The sequence below is a fragment of the Bufo bufo genome, chromosome 11, assembly GCF_905171765.1.
Source record: "Bufo bufo chromosome 11, aBufBuf1.1, whole genome shotgun sequence".
NCBI lineage: Eukaryota > Metazoa > Chordata > Amphibia > Anura > Bufonidae > Bufo > Bufo bufo.
Window position 1 is genome coordinate 22,148,868 of NC_053399.1, and position 19,246 is coordinate 22,168,113.

At 47.8% G+C, this 19,246-nt stretch overlaps 1 protein-coding gene across 2 annotated transcripts in view; it reads left to right on the forward strand.

The window, feature by feature from the left end:
* Positions 1 to 19,246, forward strand: part of TOGARAM1 (TOG array regulator of axonemal microtubules 1) — a 60,425-nt gene that overhangs the window by 2,906 nt on the left and 38,273 nt on the right. For both annotated transcript variants that reach the window (XM_040411644.1, XM_040411645.1), the window contains exons 2-4: positions 1,648 to 3,120; positions 14,812 to 14,938; positions 18,207 to 18,454. In XM_040411644.1, the coding sequence (XP_040267578.1) occupies positions 1,852 to 3,120; positions 14,812 to 14,938; positions 18,207 to 18,454 (1,644 nt within the window). In that variant the 5' untranslated portion in view covers positions 1,648 to 1,851. The remainder of the gene's footprint in view (positions 1 to 1,647; positions 3,121 to 14,811; positions 14,939 to 18,206; positions 18,455 to 19,246) is intronic.

Consider the following 19,246-nt stretch of genomic DNA (forward strand, 5'->3'; position numbering starts at 1 on the left):
CATTCACAAATATACATTTCTGACATTCAAAAACAAAACAAAAACAAATCAGTGACCAATATAGCCACCTTTCTTTGCAAGGACACTCAAAAGCCTGCCATCCATGGATTCTGTCAGTGTTTTGATCTGTTCACCATCAACATTGCGTGCAGCAGCAACCACAGCCTCCCAGACACTGTTCAGAGAGGTGTACTGTTTTCCCTCCTTGTAAATCTCACATTTGATGATGGACCACAGGTTCTCAATGGGGTTCAGATCAGGTGAACAAGGAGGCCATGTCATTAGATTTTCTTCTTTTATACCCTTTCTTGCCAGCCACGCTGTGGAGTACTTGGACGCGTGTGATGGAGCATTGTCCTGCATGAAAATCATGTTTTTCTTGAAGGATGCAGACTTCTTCCTGTACCACTGCTTGAAGAAGGTGTCTTCCAGTAACTGTCAGTAGGACTGGGAGTTGAGCTTGACTCCATCCTCAACCCGAAAAGGCCCCACAAGCTCATCTTTGATGATACCAGCCCAAACCAGTACTCCACCTCCACCCTGCTGGCATCTGAGTCGGACTGGAGCTCTCTGCCCTTTACCAATCCAGCCACGGGCCCATCCATCTGGCCCATCAAGACTCACTCTCATTTCATCAGTCCATAAAACCTTAGAAAAATCAGTCTTGAGATATTTCTTGGCCCAGTCTTGACGTTTCAGCTTGTGTGTCTTGTTCAGTGGTGGTCGTCTTTTAGCCTTTCTTACCTTGGCCATGTCTCTGAGTATTGCACACCTTGTGCTTTTGGGCACTCCAGTGATGTTGCAGCTCTGAAATATGGCCAAACTGGTGGCAAGTGGCATCTTGGCAGCTGCACGCTTGACTTTTCTCAGTTCATGGGCAGTTATTTTGCGCCTTGGTTTTTCCACACGCTTCTTGCGACCCTGTTGACTATTTTGAATGAAACGCTTGATTGTTCGATGATCACGCTTCAGAAGCTTTGCAATTTTAAGAGTGCTGCATCCCTCTGCAAGATATCTCACTATTTTTGACTTTTCTGAGCCTGTCAAGTCCTTCTTTTGACCCATTTTGCCAAAGGAAAGGAAGTTGCCTAATAATTATGCACACCTAATATAGGGTGTTGATGTCATTAGACCACACCCCTTCTCATTACAGAGATGCACATCACCTAATATGCTTAATTGGTAGTAGGCTTTCGAGCCTATACAGCTTGGAGTAAGACAACATGCATAAAGAGGATGATGTGGTCAAAATACTCATTTGCCTAATAATTCTGCACGCAGTGTATATATATATATATTATCTCTCATGTGACTTCACCCCTCACATTTTTGTAAATATTTATTACATCTATTCATGGGACATCTCTGCAGACCTGACACAATGTACAGCAGTCGGTGCACGGCTTGTATAACGGTGTAAATGTGTTGTGCACAGATCCAGCTTCTATACACTGATCGCGCCGGACAGAAAAATGTAGCATGCAGCATTTTTCTGTCCGGTGCCATTTGACATCCTGCATGTGTGTGAACAGTCCCATAGAAAACGGTAGGACCAGTTCTGCCTTCATTTGCCTTCTGTCGGTTTCTGCACTGAGCCCATTTGCGTTCTCTACTGTTCATATTTTTTATTTTTCTCTCCCCTTTCAGTTCCTCCTCTTTAGGACGCGTGAAGGAGAACATAAGGCAGCCGTGATCCCTGACTGTGAGGTTTCCACCTGTGCCTCTATCATCTCTTCCACAATATGATTTCTACAGGTCGGCAGGTGGCGAAAGTCAACGTTACCGACTGGATCCAACTTGGGGGTGGTCCACAAGGCAACCTCGGCCTCCAGCATCCTCATCATCTAGGCAATGACGATTTCTGATAGTGGAGATCATATACTCATGTCCGGTCAAGATATGGAGGTCCAGGTATCCCGTGTGGCACCATTTGGAGAAATGTCACAGTTGAGAAGTGGATCTGGAAGGAGGAGGTCACACACTCAAGACAACTCTTACTGTGATCTGTCTAATGAACCGGTTATCCAGAGAAGTAATTCTCTCAGTAGACCACATTCACGTACCAGGAACTCTGCGGTTTTTACAAGTCATCCTCAAGACAAGACATATATCTCTTTAAGTGACAGTAACCTCAGCTGCGGGGTGATACCCAAGGAGCTGCAGTCCAGGCTTCTTGACTTGAAGGACTATAAATCCAGAACCCGCGCTATCGAGGAACTGAAGTATCTCATCCAAGGCTGCGACTTCAGTTCAGTCTCCTATTCCAACATGGTTGGGTTCATCAGCTTTTTATGTACGCTGCTCGATGACAGCAACTTCACGGTCGTCCTTGTCACGTTAGACGTCCTTAACTGCTTTGTCCTTAACCTTGGTCAAGGTGTGAAGGAGTTCCTCCGACCCATTGTGTCTTCCACGGTGAAACTCCTGGGAGATGGTAAGATAACGGTGAAACAGGAGTATATGAAAATTTACATGAGGCTCATGAAGGTGGCCGGACCCTACACGGTGTTGACTGTGCTGCTCGAAAACCTGAAACACAAAAACTCCAGGGTGAGGGAGGAGGTGGTGAACATCTGCATCGTGTCCCTGTTGACCTATCCAAGCGAGGACTTCAACTTACCGTTTTTGGCTTGCGAGATCGCGCCGTGTTTAATCGACAGCAAGAGGAGAGTTCGCCATGCCACCTTGGAAGCCTTCGCCGTCTTGGCGGCCTCTATGGGCACCGGAAAAAGCAGCCTGTTCAAAGCGGTCGATGAAGTCGAGCTCCAAGAAAATGGCGACGGGCTAATGAATGCCGTTAATGCCAGGTTGGCACGCAAAACTCTTCCCAGGATCACCCCCCAAGGTTTGGTAGAGTATGCCCTGCCCTTCCCATCATCCGCACAGACCAGAGGGACCCATCATCTGCCCGGAGCAGACACTGACTGGCTCTTAACTGGGAATCGGGTACAGAGCGGACATTACCAAGCGGCAGATCATGGTGGGAGAGGAGGGGTCCCTCACATTGATCCTGTCGCTCGCAGAATGCTGAGCGCTGGGAAAGGAAAAAATAAGTTCCCCTGGGAAAGTCAAGACCCAGGAGTGTTGGATGTGTTTCCTGGAACGCCGACCTCTGAACAGGTACCTTTTGCATGTGCATGTTGTTTTGATTTTATGTCTTCTCCCTGTTGGTTTCATTCATTCATCCATCCATCACGCAACATCTCTGCATATGTGACCTTTGGGGGAATCTTACGCCGCCAATTTATTTTTAGTAGGAGCAGGGATCATGCCTTCCTCACCCCATAACCTTTTATATACAACTAGCAGAAGGACTCGCACGGGTATATTTCATCTATTTCATTTAATGTTTGTGTGTGTCGTTAAAAGATATTGACAGTATCCCCCATAACAGTGACATCTACAGTACCCCGCCCCTTTAACAGTGACCTCCACAGCGGCCTGCCCCCTTAAGGCCTCTTTCACACTTGCGTTGTCCGGATCCGTCGTGTACTCCATTTGCCGGAGGTGCCCGCCGGATCCGTAACACCGCAAGTAAACTGAAAGCATTTGAAGACGGATCCGTCTTCAAAATGCGTTCAGTGTTACTATGGCAGCCAGGACGCTATTAAAGTCCTGGCTGCCATAGTAGTAGTGGGGAGCGGGGAAGCAGTATACTTACAGTCCGTGCGGCTCCCGGGGCGCTCCAGAATGACGTCAGAGCGCCCCATGCACATGGATGACGTGATCCATGTGATCACGTCACCCATACGCGTGGGGCGCCCTGACGTCACTCTGAAGCGCCCTGGGAGCCGCACAGACGGTAAGTATACTGCTCCCCCGCTCCCCACTACACTTTACCATGGCTGCCAGGACTTTGGTTACCATGGCTCCCAGGACACTATTCAGAAAAAGCTAAACGTCGGATCCGGTAATGCGCCGAAACAGCGTTTAGCTTAAGGCTGGATCCGGATTAATGCCTTTCAATGGGCATTAATTCCGGATCCGGACTTGCGGCAAGTGTTCAGGATTTTTGACCGGAGCAAAAAGCGCAGCATGCTGCGGTATTTTCTCCGGCCAAAAAACGTTACGTTCCGGAACTGAAGACATCCTGATGCATCCTGAACGGATTTCTCTCCATTCAGAATGCATTGGGATAATCCTGATCAGGATTCTTCCGGCATAGATCCCCGACGACGGAACTCTATGCCGGAACAGAACAACGCAAGTGTGAAAGAGCCCTTACAGTAACATCCACAGCGCCCTCCCCTTTAACAGTGACCTCCACAGCAGCCGCCCCTTTATTAGTGACCTCCACAGTACCCCGTCTCGTTAAGTGATTTTCACAATAACCCGCCCCTTAACGCTGACCTCCATAGCGGACTGTCCCCTTAACTGTGACCTCCACAGTTCCCTGCCCCCTTATTAGGGACCTCCACAGCAGCCCGTCCCTTTAACAGTGACCTTGACAGCATCCCGCCCCTTAACAGTGACCTCCACAGCAACCTGCACCTTTAACAGGGTGCAGCGAATAGGCGCGACTGTGACTTGCTCCCCTAGAGTCACGGGTGACGTCATAAGTGATGCAAGGGGGCAGGTCACCGTCGCGGCCTTCTATTGGCTGCACTCTCACCCCCCGTCCCCTCCCGCCCCCCGTCGCTGGATGTTGTGATCTGCATGACTGGGAGATGCAGGGATCCAGACGGACGCAGGTAAGTATAGTCTGTATGAGGGGGTGTTTACAGGATCCGATAAGTGCACAGAGGGTGGACCCAAGCCATTCTGTGCCCCCCTGCTCCTCCTACTTTCTCTACCAGCCCCCCCCCCCCTTCTTGATTGACCGTTCCAGATTCCTGCATAGTCATCTTGCTTAGCCCTGTCAGTTAAAGTAGCGCTCCCACAGAAATTATTCTCTGACCAGTTAGCAAGGTACATGATGTAATCTGTAGTAAATGCAATCTTCTTACCAGTGACTGTATTTGTGAGTTATAACCTCCCTTCTGATCCTCAGCTGTGTCATGTGACCAACACTCATCTCCGACTGACACAAGACAGGAAGTCATTTCCTACTGTATTCATTCCTATGAGACTGACCTTGAGGCTCCCATAGGAATACATAGAGAAACTGACTGACTGTCCACACAGAGGATGCTGTGTTATTTAGAGATCACACGACACAGCTGAGGATCAGAAGGGAGGTTAGAATTCACAAATACAGGCACTGGTAAGAAGGTTGGGGAGGGGCACATAGTGGCATGGACCCTCCTTTGGTGCACTTAACTGCTCATTTGCACATGGATTAAATAGGAAGGTAACGAGCAGTGACGCAGGGCAGATATCAATAGCGAAATCAGGGAGCAGACTGGTAGGAAACAGCATAGATGACAATCCTGTGGAAGAACTATAATTTGGTAAACGACCGTGTGACATTGTTACCGTTTACAAAGGGATCAGTACGTGGAAGCGCGAGGGGAAGTCACATTGTAGCAGACGTGCAATATAAGCTGCTGACCCCATGGTAACCGGGACACTATAGGATTGCCAGTCCTTGTGTTGTGTCACTGGGTAAGGTTTCAGTATAAGGCAGAGTCCTCATACTGCAGACACCAGGAGACGTGCCCCCAGCATTCCCTGATTGATTGCTGATGGGAGTTGTAGTTTAGACCATTGTGCTAAATGCATTATAACTGCAGGGACCGCCGGAAATGAGAGAGGGTTAGGCCTGTTTCACGCTTCACGCCGTTCAGGATGTCTTTCATTCCGGCAGCATTTGCTGCAAGCTGGGGTTTTGTGTCCGCTGATGAAAACTGAAAAGTCACTGTAAACAATGTAAGTCAACGGTGACGGAGCCTAGAAAACCGGATCCATCACCCGTTGACTTTCAATGTATCTGGTGACAGATCCGTTTTTTGTTTTTTTTTTCTGTTTGGATTTCACACAACTGCATCCTAACGGAACGGATGTATCCTGGTGTGCAAAATCAAAATAGATCCGTTTAATTTCCGGTATTGAGATCGTCTGTCGGATCTCAATTACCGGAATTAACGCAAGTTTGAAAGTAGCCTTATCCCAATATAAACTTTTCTCACCTATTTACACGATAAGTGATAAAGGTATACCGGTAATTGGTGGGGGTCCAACCACTGGATCTGCCACTGATCACTAGAATGTGAGGGTCCAGGTAACCCCCCCGATCCCATACCGGAGGCATTTATCCTCCCTGACGCTCCATTCAAAGTCTATGGAGCCGTTGTAGATGGCCTGTGGCTTCCACCATTCTGGTTTTCTCATTCCAGGGCCAGTAATATTTAGGGTTAGGGTTTTTTTTTGTTTTTGTTTTTTTTTTGTTTGTTTTTTTTGACTGAGGTTCCCTTTTTGAAGTCTTGCTTTAAAGACCCTCTGATTATATGGCCCATATGTCAAGACCATTTGGTTGAGAAGCAGATGCCAATATTGATGGACGGGCAGGCTGTGCTGTGACAGCTGGTTCACATGCATGAAGGGGATGTCCAGGGTTTAGACAGATTCTCCAGTTTTTAGATATTGATCCTCAGGATAGGTGATCAATGTCTGATCGGTGGAGGGTCCAACTGATGGCACCCCCTACTAATCAGCTGCCAGCACTGGACATGGAGGCAGAAGCAGAAGGTGCCATGCACTGTGTAGTGAACTTGTCAGGTTCTCGGTCATCAATATCTTATCAGTGGGGGGTCTGACTCCCGGCACCCCCATCGATCAGCTGAAGATTTGAAGAGGCCGCGGCGCCCTGATGAGAGCTGTGGCCTCTTCCTAGGGCTGTGACGTCAGGTCCATCGGTCACACGGCCTCTGTGCAGCTCAGTCTCATTCAAGTGAACAGGATTGAGCTGCAATACCAAGCACAGCCACTATACAACGTACGGCGCTTGGTATACTATGAAGAGGATGAGCCCCACAGCCCCTTCAAACAGCTGATGTCAGACGCCCACTAAGCAGATATTGATGACTTAGGGCACACGGCTGTAAGCGTTTTGCTGTGCATAAATCGCAGGTCCCGGCCAAATGCATGCCACCATTTTTTTTTTTTTAACTTCTGCAGAAATGTCCTATCCTAGTCTGCAAAACGGACAAGAATAGGACGTGCGGATGCAGACGGCACACAGTATGCTGTGCATCTTTTGCAGCCCCGCTGAAATGATTTGAATTCCCATCCGATACACAAAAATCGCGGCCGTGTGTATGACCCCTATCCTGAGGACAGGCCATCAGTGTCTAAAGGGAACCTGTCACCTAAAAGAGTGCCTCCCAAACCGCCAGCATTACCTTAAACTTCCGGACAACCTCTTTTTAAAAGGGGTTTTCCAGAATTTTAAAGGGAACCTCTCAGCTAAAAAAAACAGCTCCCAAACCGCCAGCAGTATCTTTCTAGAGATCCTTTATTTCCTCCGGTCAGAGGCGCCAAAATCTTGAAGTTTCACGCATGCGTCCTGACGTCTCTATTAAGGTGCCTCCCAGGTGATAGCGTGCGTCAATACGTTTACGCGAGTCAAGACGTCTTGGCGCATGCGTGAGACTTAGGTTTTCGGCTGTACAGCAAAGCTCGCCAATCAGATGTCAATCGGTGGTAAAGGGGCAAGGAAAGGGGGTGCGGTTGTCTTGACTTGAAGCGAGGCGGCCGCTGCCCCCTTGACTTCAAAGGCTGCTATTACATAGGGAGTGCAGGGGATTAAAGTTCGTTTTTCCAGATTTTGGTGCATCTGACCGGAGGAAGAAAAGGATCTTTAATAACATACTGCTGGCTGTTTTAAGGTAATGCTGGCGGTTTGGCAGGCGTTTTCTTTAGGTGAGAGGTTCCCTTTAACCACTGCAGCTCTTTGGACCTGGAAAACCCCTTTTAAAGAGGTTGTCCAAGAGTTTAAGAAGGTAACCTAACCTTAGCCATATACATGAGATGCCTGCCAGCCACGTGCTCATTAGGGGCCTCATGCACATTAGTTGGTTGACTGGTTCTGCCGAGATTGGCCAGCCGAATAGCAGGAATTGCCTCAAACTAAAGCCCCATGCGTGACCGTATGTGTTTTGCGGTCCGCAGACTTTGGATCCCCAAAACATGGATACGGGGCGCGTGCAGGCCGTCAATAATTGTCTTCACGTCTGCAAGACGGACAAGAATAGGACGTGTTCTATCTCTTTTGTGGCCCGACGGAACGGACATACGGATGCGGACAGCGCACATTGAAATGAATGGTTTCACATCCAAAGATAGTCGTGTGCCTGGGGCCTAAATAACAACCATTACTCACTTAAGCTGCAACCCCCAACGTTCTCCGACACTCCTGGGAGTTGTAGGTTAGCAAAGACTGGAGAGTCACTGGTTGGTCCACGCCGCAGGGACGATGTCCATTACAGGAGCAGCTAAAGGACTCAAAGAACTGGGGGGCGATGGACGGAGATTTGCAAGGAGACTTCTCTAATCCTCTGCAGATACTACTCGGGGTGGTTTGTTGAGAGCAGCCATGACTTATGAAGATCTGTCGCCTTTCAGTCTTCTGGTGCCGGCAGCTGACTTAAGATCTTAAAGGGGTTGTCTGTGATTTTTTTTTTTTTTTTTTTTAAAGGGGGTTGTCTCCCTTCAGCAAATTACATTTATCATGCAGAGAAAGTTAATATCGGGCACTTACTAATGTATTGTGATCGTCCATGTTGCCTCCTTTGCTGGCTGGATACATTTTTCCATCACGTTATACACCGCTCGTTTCCATGGTTAGGATCACCCTGCAATCCAGCAGCGGTGGTCGTGCTTGCACACTGTAGAAAAAAGCACCAGCCTATGTGTGCTCCCATGGACTCGGTCACCAGAGAGGCTGTTTTTTTTTTTTTTTTTTCCTTTAATGTGTATGCACGGTCACCATTGATGGATTGCATGGTGGTCGTAACCATGGAAACGAGCAATGTATAACATGATGGAAAAATGAATCCAGCCAGCAAAGGAAGCAATATGGAGAATCATAATACACTAGTAAGCCACTTGTAGTAACTTTGACTACATAATAATGCCACTTGCTGAAGTGACACAACCCCTTTAATTCATGCCCCACCCACCCAGCTGGACCTATGAAGGGAAGCACCTGCTCCCTGCCGCTCTATGGACTTCAGGTCCTTGCATGTAAACTTCCTGCAGGGACGGGGGTCACTTGCCACCGCCGCCAGTGACTGGGCTCAGCGGTGACATCCTCAAGCGCAGATATGTTGGGTCCTTCAGAGCATATGCCAAAAAGACACTGCAAACACTGGAATATTTTGTTTGCTCCTGAATAAAATATAAAATGCATATAGTCTTAAAGGGTTTCTTCACCTTTTTTTTTTTTTTTTTTTTTTTTTTTTTTTTTTTTTATGGCAAACCCCCTTCCTTTTCTGGGAAGACATGCAAAGGGAATCATACTTACCTGCTGCCCGCCTCTGGGTCTCGGCTGCCCTGCATTCAGCTTCTTCACTCTGGTTCCCTTTGACACCACTGCAGCCAATTGCTGGCCTCAGCAGTGACCTACTCCCCTTGTGTCATGTCAGTTGGTCACATGCAAGGCTGGGGAGCGAAGGAGTCGAGACCCAGCGGTGGGGAGCAGATGAATATTGCTTCCCTTTGCAGGTTTACCCAGGAGAGAGAGAGTGTAGGCAACCCCTTTAATAATCATACCGTTCTATGTCTCTGGCTCCTGTGCAGACCTATGTGTCTCCATGGTTACAGACTACAAATAAAACCCTGTGTGTAGTCAGATGGCTACCTCTTCTACGGTCATAGGATGAAGAGAGGCTCTGGCTGTAGTGGTGACATGTACACCATGGACATCACTGCTGTGGCCAGTGATTGGCTTCAGCCGTCACATGTTGTGTTGATATGTCGTCGCTGCAGCGGCTTTGGGTCACGGAGGAGGTGGCATGGGAGCGGTGGTGTTAATATTACACTGTAAAAAAAGCTCATTTTAATAAGTACCTTCAGCATGCACCATCTCTTGGAGGATCTTGGATTAAAGATGGCAGCAGCCAATGGCCATCCAAATTTGAAGGGGATACCTTTTGTTAACCCACAAATTTGTGTGGCCATTGTCTCCTGCGGGTGGTCAGGGTTTGCAGCCGCCCGTACAGCTCTTGGGGTCTCGGAACAAGATTGGAAATTTTGAGACTTGTCTTGAGTTTAATCTAGTTCTGATCTAGTGGACTTCAGCACTCGGGAAAGTATGGCTTCCTGGCCCAGAGACCTCACAGCTCAGCTATTCCAGGGTGGTGATGGTTAAAACATGCACATGGGTTTCTTCATTATTCTTATTCCTCCCTTTTTAAGAAGCTGGCTGAGATGTTTACTGGTTCTTGCCAACCGGCATTGCACAATTTTTAATAGGCTAGGAGTCCCCAGGCGGTATCAGACCGAAACGTGAAGAAAACTTACAACACAGTGTTCAGATTGTACACAATGTGCATGACCAATAATAGCTGAACTATGTCCTCTGTGAAGAAGTTACTCAATATGCCTTTAAAGGGGTTCTCCGGTTTCAAAATGAACTTTTTTTTATCTTCCCAAAGTACCCCAAAGACTGCATGTTTATGCCCCATATACCTGTTTTTCATGTCGGCACTTTCCTACCTCTGTTCTCAGCATCACTGAATCCTGGCAGGATGTTTACATGCAGCACTTCCTGTTTTCATCAGCTTCCTGTTGGGTTTCCTAACCAATCCCAGCATGCTTTGCTCTGTAATGTTTCACAGAGCTTGCTCCTCCTGCCACGCCGTTCCTTCTTTATTAGTCATGCCCCCTACACCTCTCCTTTCCATGTTAGCTAGGCTATGCAAGCCCTGAGAAACTTTACAGAGCAAAGCATGCTGGGACTGATTATAAAAACCCAGCAGGAAGTGTCCTTTTGATTTTGAATGAGAACTCTGCAGTACTTAATTTTCCCTGTGGTTAGCACTGCGGGGATATTGAGCACTTTTTATATACCTCCGCAGATTACAGCCGGTCACTGATCATAAACACTGTGGATACAGTTTGGGGTATATGCCATCAGTTGTCGTGTCAGCAAGGTATACTGCCTGGTAGGGTTGATCCTGCTAATTTAAAGGACACCTGTTTTGTGAAAATCGGTTTCAGCGTTCCCAAGAAAAAATACTTGTATTCTTTAGCGAGGGCTCCAGTGCACTGAACGACTAGGCCCCACCCCTTAGTGCACTGAACGACTAGGCCCCACCCCTTAGTGCACTGAACGACTAGGCCCCACCCCTTAGTGCACTGAACGACTAGGCCCCACCCCTTAGTGCACTGAACGACTAGGCCCCACCCCTTAGTGCACTGAACGACTAGGCCCCACCCCTTAGTGCACTAAAGCCCTCGGCTGCATAAAGAATAAGTCTTTTTTTCTTCTGGGGAATGGCACGACTAATTTTCACAAGACAGGTATAGTTTTAATCAGCAGGATTAACCTTACCTGGCAGTCTGCTTGGGTTAATGGACTTGATCCTGCTGAAAGTTATTCTTTAACCCCTTTCTGACATTGGGCGTGCATGTGTGCCCGATGCCGCGACTTTAAAGATGACACCTGCCCATGAGCTGAGCAGGCGCCATAGCCGCAGCGTGCCTGCCGTTTTACACTGCAGACACTCGGAGGCAATGTCCGTGACCGGCGATAATGCCATTCGCAGACATTTAACCCCTCAGATGCTGTGGCCAATAGCATCTGAGAATTGAATCCCCGGGCAGCGCTGCGCATGCAGGGCCCGTACGGCTCCTCCATGGTGAGATTGATCGTTTGGTTGCTATGCCTCAGGCCTTCTGAAGGCTCAGAGACCTGTTACAGGTGTGGCAGGGGCTCCACAGGAGCATAATGAATCTCCCATAGTCTGCGGTGTTGAATCATTGCAGTCTATAGGAGAGACAATCAGACGATCGTATGTTAAAGTCTTTATGGAATTGTTCTCTAGCTTCCCACTACATTTTATGCAATATTGCATGGTGGCGTTAGAACGTACAACTTGTCCAGCAAAAAACAAGCAACTTTATTGCAATGTGAATGGAAAAATAAAAAAGTTATGGCTCTGGGAAGGCCAGGAGTGAAAAAATGAAAAAGACTGCAGCGCCCTTCCAGTATATCTTGTGCTTGTCCAGAAAGGGAACCCTATGCCTTCTATTACTTTCTCAAATTATCAGCTTTATTATTATATATATTTTTTTTATTATTACTTTTTATTTATTGTTGTATAAGGAGTAAGGATAATCAACGCCATTATCTGAAGTGTAAGATGCCGCCACATAGTAACCAGGCTGCATAAACGTTTCTCGGGTCGGCTTACGTGTACAATAGCCTCTCTTGAAGTCCGAGCTGCCGTCCGCCCGCCTGTCACTTATATTTGTTAGTTGCTCAAGTTAAATATTGCACGTGCCAGTAGTGGGCATGCCTCTATTGTCTGGCCCGGGTTTGCTCGCTGCGCGATCGCCGGAGGTGTGATGTTGCCTGGAGACGGCCGATAAGAAGTTGTCCACTCGCTGATCCGTCCAGGCTTACTCTTAAGTACACAGTGGCTCCTCAGGAATTATTTCGGACAGAACATATAATTACAAGCATTACCTGGCGCTCAGCAGGTTTTGCTTTAGGGAGCGTATGTCCTGTGAGCGGGGGCTCATTACTAAAGGAACATCAGAAGGCACAATAGGATGAGGTCCCATTTTAGTCCTAACTTTTAAAGGGGTTCTCCAGCTTTTGCGCTTTTTTTTTAGTTTGCAAACCCAAGCCTACTGGAAAAATTCATAGTCACCTGCTCCCTGCCGTTCTCTTCTTCAGTCTTTCAGGTCCCCATCCTGAAAACTTTTGGAAAGATGGGGTCATCAGTGCTGCTGCAGACAATGCTTGACGTGACCCAGCCTGGGGACACGTCACCGCTGAGGCCATTCATCGGCTGCAGCGGCGCAGATGACCCTGTCCATGTGAAAGTTTGCAGGACAGGGACTGGAAGACCAGTGAGAGGGGGCTGGATTGGAGCAGTGGGGGCACGCGAGTATGATTTTTCCTACAGGCCAGAAGGCTGGAGTTTTAAATTTTAATTAAGTAATTTATTATGACTGTCCATATTGCCTCCTTTGCTGGCTGGATTCGTTTCTCCATCACATTATACACTGCTCGTTTCCGTGGTTACGACCACCCTGCCATCCAGAAGCCGTGGTCATGCTTGCACGCTATTGGAAAAAGCCAAAGCTCTGGTGGCCAGGACCGCGGTAGAGCACATAGGCACGCATGCGCAGCAACCCGACCACCTGGTATCTGCGCTACAGCGGTGGTCGTAACCCCTGGAAATGAGCAGCGTATAATGCGATTAAATGAATCCAGGCAGCAAAGGAGGCAATATGGACAATCCCAATACATTAGTAAGTGCTTTTGTAGTAACTTTCTCTACATAATAAATGCTATTTGCAGAAGTGACACAACCCCTTTAATGCCTGGTGCCGGTTCCACCTTTTGGGACCACTCAGCGTATCGGGAGATCGAACCCAGACTTCGATCTGCCACAATCTCCACAGACTTCCAGGGAGAGGTGGCTACGCTTTTCCTTAAAGAGGTATTCCAGCTTCAAGTATCTATCTCCAATGCACTGGGGTTCAACCCCTGGGATCCCCACAAATCTCCGAACGTCCCCCCAGTTGCAAGACCACTGGTAAGAGCAGTTTGAATGGAGCGGTGCTCAAGCATGCTCCCTGCCAGTCTATGTCTATGGCACTGACCCAGAGGTTCCCCATTCTGGTGATGTTATGGGGTCCTAGGGATCGGACCCCAGTGCTTAGGTGATAAATGCTTCAGGCTGGGTTACCCCTTTTAATAAGTGTTTTCGTTTCATTAGGGTATGGCTAAGATCAGTGACCACAGCATAACAACTCTGAAACGTACCCCGTGTTTCATTATCTGCCCCTCTTACTTTACACTGCAGCTCTGTGTACTCAGATTGGCTGCTGTGTAAAAGCCTAAGTTCTGCGGTAAGTTGGATGTTACCCCCTTACAACGAGGAAAGAATGATGATAAACCGAAAGGGAATAAAAGTGAATGATTAAGTAAGTAGGACCCATTTACTGAGCGATGTGTGATTGCTGTCAGTGAATAGAAACATTGGATTTTACATTTGGAAGCTGAATATCAGTCCTTATGCTGTCCAGCTGACAGCCTTTGTATATAAGTCGTTGCAGCTGTCCTCTTCTGCCACGGCGTCCGCTCACACATCACATTTAGGCCTCATGCACACAAACGTATTTTGTTTCCGTTTTTTTTTTTTGCGTAGAGGATGCAGACCCATTCATTTCAATCACACCGTGTGCTATCCACATCCGTATGTCTGTTCCGTAGCCCCGCAAAAAAAATTGAACATGTCCTATTCTTGTCCGTTTTAGGCATTGTTACAATAGACCCGCAAAAAAAAAAAAAACTGGTGGCATCCGTCTTTTTTTTTTTTTTGCGGACTGCAAAACGCATATGGTCGTGTGCATGTAGCCTTAGGCAGTGATTTTTGCAGTATGAATAAAGCCAACATGAGAAGGGGGATGATGTTCCCATAGGACTTTTTAATTATTTTACTTATTGGCTCTATTTGCTAAGCACCAACCCGAAATGTTCACCACACCCCGGGCCAGATCTGAATGTGCAACTTGCTGGCCGTTGTCAGGATTTGCTCGGTTGTCAGACTTTATTCTCCAGCCTGGTGGGTCAGTCCGTAGAGGACTGTGTAATGTAATATCGTCCTCTAATTTTTTTGTTTCACGATCTGTTCTTCAGAGTCCTCCTCTACGTTTGGGGATGTAATGACGGCATCGTCTTTCTCTTTGCAGACGCCCTTCACGTTTGATCTTCATCACACGCCCATTGTAAAGACCCCAACTGCTAAGACTAGAAATTCTCTGCACCAGGCACCTCCCGAGTACGGCGTCCAGCCCGAGACCCTGCCGGCGTTCTCTGGTAAGGAATCCTTACGTATCAAGTGCTTGTTCTATATTATTCACCATTAGGTATTTCTTTCAGGCAGAGCTGCAGTACCTGACCCGGCCCGTGCACCGGAGTGGCGCTGTTTCACGATAAATAGCTGACTTTCTTTTTCTAATCTCACACAATCCCTTTAAAGTTTTTTTTTTTTCAGGACTTTAAGATTGATGACCTAGCCTTAAAGGGGTTGAGCAAGAATTAGGGGAAGGTGGAGGGTTACCGGACCTGTAAAGGGAAGATGACTTACCTGCCTCCCGGCGCCGGCTCCCCTAGGCCTGGGATGCTGCGCTCCGCTGGCTGTAAACATCTGGTTTGACATCGCCGCAGCCAATCATTGGCCGCGGAGGTGACCGGTTCCTCTTGCGTCATGACATAGTCACATGATGCAAGCGGATACGGTCACCGCCGCAACCAGTAATAGGCTGCAGCGATGTCAAACTGGATGTTTACAGCCAGCGGTGCGCAGCATCCCAGGCCTAGGAGAGTTGGCGCTGGGAGGCAGGTAAGTCATCTTCCCTTTAAAGGTCCTGTAAAGTGGAGGGTTTGCCAAAACTCTCCATTCTTGTACAACCCCTTTATCACATTGGTGGTGGTCCGATTCCCAGCACCCCCTGTTGATCAGCTGTATGAACAGGCACCAAAGCCGCAGTGCTCAGTACAGCAACTAGTGGCTGCGAGTGGTACTGCAGTGCTGCAGCTTCATTGGCAGCTGATGGGCGCTGGTCGCAGGAGTCGGACCCCCACCAATCTGATATTGAGGAAAGTTCCCAGCTCATGTGTCAGATGTATCCATTGGCCTCCCGTTGACCCATCGGAGGCCAAGAAATTCAGTTTTTGGCCTCCACTGGACTGCTACATGGCGCAGTCCACTGGCGCCATTCCTTACACAGGCATCCTGCAAAAAAAATTCTGTCCGCCATGTGGTGCGGAGCAAGACGGATTCGTCCTGACGCACGATGTAAGTCGATGGGGACGGATCCGTTTTCTCTGGCACAATAGAAAAAGGATCCGTCATGACTATAGAATACATAATCCAATCGGATCCGTTCATGACGGATGCATGCGGTTGTATTATTATTGTAACAGAAGCGTTTTTGCAGATCCATGGCTGGTAAGATCACGCAGCCGTTTTAGCCAGCTTTTTCAAACCTCCAGTAACAAGAAAATAGCTCTCCCACTTGGTGCTTTGACAAAAACTTCACCTCCGCCCCACGACCTCACACGTGGATGAATAATCGTCAGCGGCCTGGGGGGGCTCGTACAGCGGTTATAAATGAACTGTCAGCTACGTTCTCCTCCCTCGACACTTCCCCTCCTTAATTATAGAGATCAAAGAGCTTGCCATGTGGCAGCAGCAGGCCGGTAATGAAAGGGTTACTTCAGCCAGAAACCGTAAAACAACTTGGTTGTCGGAAATGTAAACCACTGGGTTGTCATTTCTCCTCGTCTACACAAGAATAATGCAGAATATTAGAGGAAAGGAACTTGCTTTATTTTCCTTGTACAGATCTTAGAGTTGCATACGGTCTTATTAGACACTATTCACATCCAGAGCTGCAATCAAAATCTGGAAGGTTTCCCAGTTCACTGCCAGGCGGTGGAAGCTCCGGGTTCTCCGCGCTCTGCCGTGGTGCATTGTGGGAGAAGTCATGTTTACTCCATGCAGCGATAGACTCGTCTGATGTAATCCTTCACCATGCGTCACTGGTTTTGTGATTGCGTATATTAACCCGTGAGTCTGAGTCTTGGGGTATGTTCACACAATTGATTTTGAAAATCTGCCTACAAAATTCTGTGCGGAATCTGGGAATTTGTTTTATTTTTTCAGCATCGTTTTTGATGACTTTTTCATGCAAAACGACATTTTTAGCTGGCGGTTTTTGGCACGAATCCGTGCCAAAAATTGCACAGAAAACTAAAAAAAAACACCTGGACATGTACAGAGTATTTTATTTTTTATTTTTTTACACTTCCCATTGATTTCAATGGGAGAAGTAGCATGGATAGAGCCTCAGATGGTGGGGATAGACTTGAGCCGTTGGGGTAGTTGCCAGGGGCTATCCAGAGCAATCTCTGAGTCAGTGGCAGCTGGTCCAGGAGGTACCTGAGTAGTACTGGAAGTACCAGCGTAGTCAGGCGGGCAGACACATAACCAGGAGCAACGGTGCAGGACCAAAGGATAAGGCCGAGACGTGGTCAGACAGGCAATCGGTCAGGGCAGGCAATCCGGGTCGGCAACAGGTGAGACAAAGCAAGCAGGCAGGGATCAGACGATAAGCAGAGTCCAGGGACGAAGTATAGATCAGGAGCACACGAGAGTATCGGGAACCAGCAAACTCAAGGACCTTGACACTGAGGCATCTGGGAAGGGGGCTGAGCCACTTAAATACCTGCAGGAGAGCCAGAGTTGGTCAGTAAGGTCACCTTACCTAACCCACACAGCCCAGGGAGTGATGCCCTCCGCCCATAGAGCAGTGTAACACGAAACCAGCCGAACTCCTGCGGTGTTCCGGGCTGAGTGAATCTTCTAAAGCACTAACACCTATAGAAACAGAGCCCAGGACCACAGCGGTGAAATGGGAAACACCGACCAAAGGTCACCGCGGAGCGCGGCGATAAGCGGGGGAACAGCAGCGTACAGCAGCCGCTGTTACACTGAGCTACTGCAGAACAGCTGATCGGAGGTGGATACAGGGTGTCTGCCAATCGGATAGCGATGATAGACCATCACTTGTAAAATTGTGGACAACCCCTCTAAAGGGTCTAGCTAGTTGTCCACATGCACAGATTTTGATGATGCCACGTTGTCGCATAGAATTCTCAATAGGACTTGAAAAAAGGCTGAACAAATGTTTTAAAGAACGCTGAAAAAAACTTGTGTGAAGGAGGCCTTAACAAAAAAAAAAGGCTTGCAAGAGAGTCAGTCTCACACAATTTACCATATTTTTTTGCTCCATAAGACGCACCTAGGATAAAGGGCTCATACATGTATTTGCTCTAAAAGACACGCTGCCATTTTTCCCCTTTTTGGGTCCCATGGTGAAAAAAATACAGTACATTGATTTTCTGTGATTTTTAAATGTTGCTTGCAATTTACAGTCCGTGATCAAAAAAGAAAAATCCAGCAAGTTTGTGTTTTCGCTGCGGTCAGCTGCGTTCTTGGCCTCACGCGACCGTATCGCTGTGTGGGCTTAGCCATATTCTTATCCCTTTTTAATCTGTTCTATATTTTTCATATCCCCAGGTAAGGAAGAGGCTCCCATTCCACTGAAGGCTTCCATGGTCAGACTCCCATCAGGTCGAAAAGACCTCAATAATGCCAAGCCTGTCCCCCCAATCACTAAAGGGGTGAAATCTTTGCCAGAAATCCGTTCAGTGTCTGGCAGCTATGTCTGGAGTGATGCCAAACCCCTCGACAAGGCCTGTGAAGAGGAGAGTCTTGTGCTTGACCTCTTGGATCTAAGCTTAAGAGATGAAGACGATCTTGAAGAGGTTTGTGTGGCTTGGCTATATTCCTGAGTTATGTCTCAAGGCCTGTTTAAAAGGTCAAACATTTGACTTATATTAGGATAGCAAGCACAAGGAGAAATAATACCACCTGGATCCCCAACAGACACCTAGCACCCAACCGAAGCCAGTTCTGTCTGCTCTACACTAATAAGTGACAATTACCCCGAAACAGCGGTCTGCAGATGAGAAACTGGCTTAACTACTATCCAAGTCATGTCCCAAGGGCTGTTTAAAAGGTCAATTTAAAAATTGACTTAATTTTTTAGGCTAGTTAGCACAAGCAGAAATAGTACCCACTAGGTCCCCGACAGGTGCCTCACACCTACCTAAGTCATTTCTTTCTGCTTTGCACTGATGAGTGGCAATTACCCCGAAACGGCTGCCTGCACATGAGGTACTGGCGTAACTACCATCGAAGTCACTTCTCAAAGCCTGTTTAAAAGACTAACATTGACTTATAGCAGGGGTCAGCAACCTTTGGTACTCCAGCTGTTGTAAAACTACAATTCCCAGCATGCTCCATTCATTTCATTTCTATGAGAGATCTGAGAAGAGCAGAGCAAGTATGCATGCTGGGAGTTGTAGTTTCACAACACCTGGAGTGCCGGAGGTTGCCTACTCCTGAATTATAGGATCGCTACCACGAGAAATAGCACCCGATGTATCCCCGACAGGTGCCTCACACCCATCTAAGTCAGTTCTGTCTGCTCTGCACTGATGAGGGACAATCACCCCAAAACAGATGGCTGCAGATGAGGTACTGGCTTAACTACC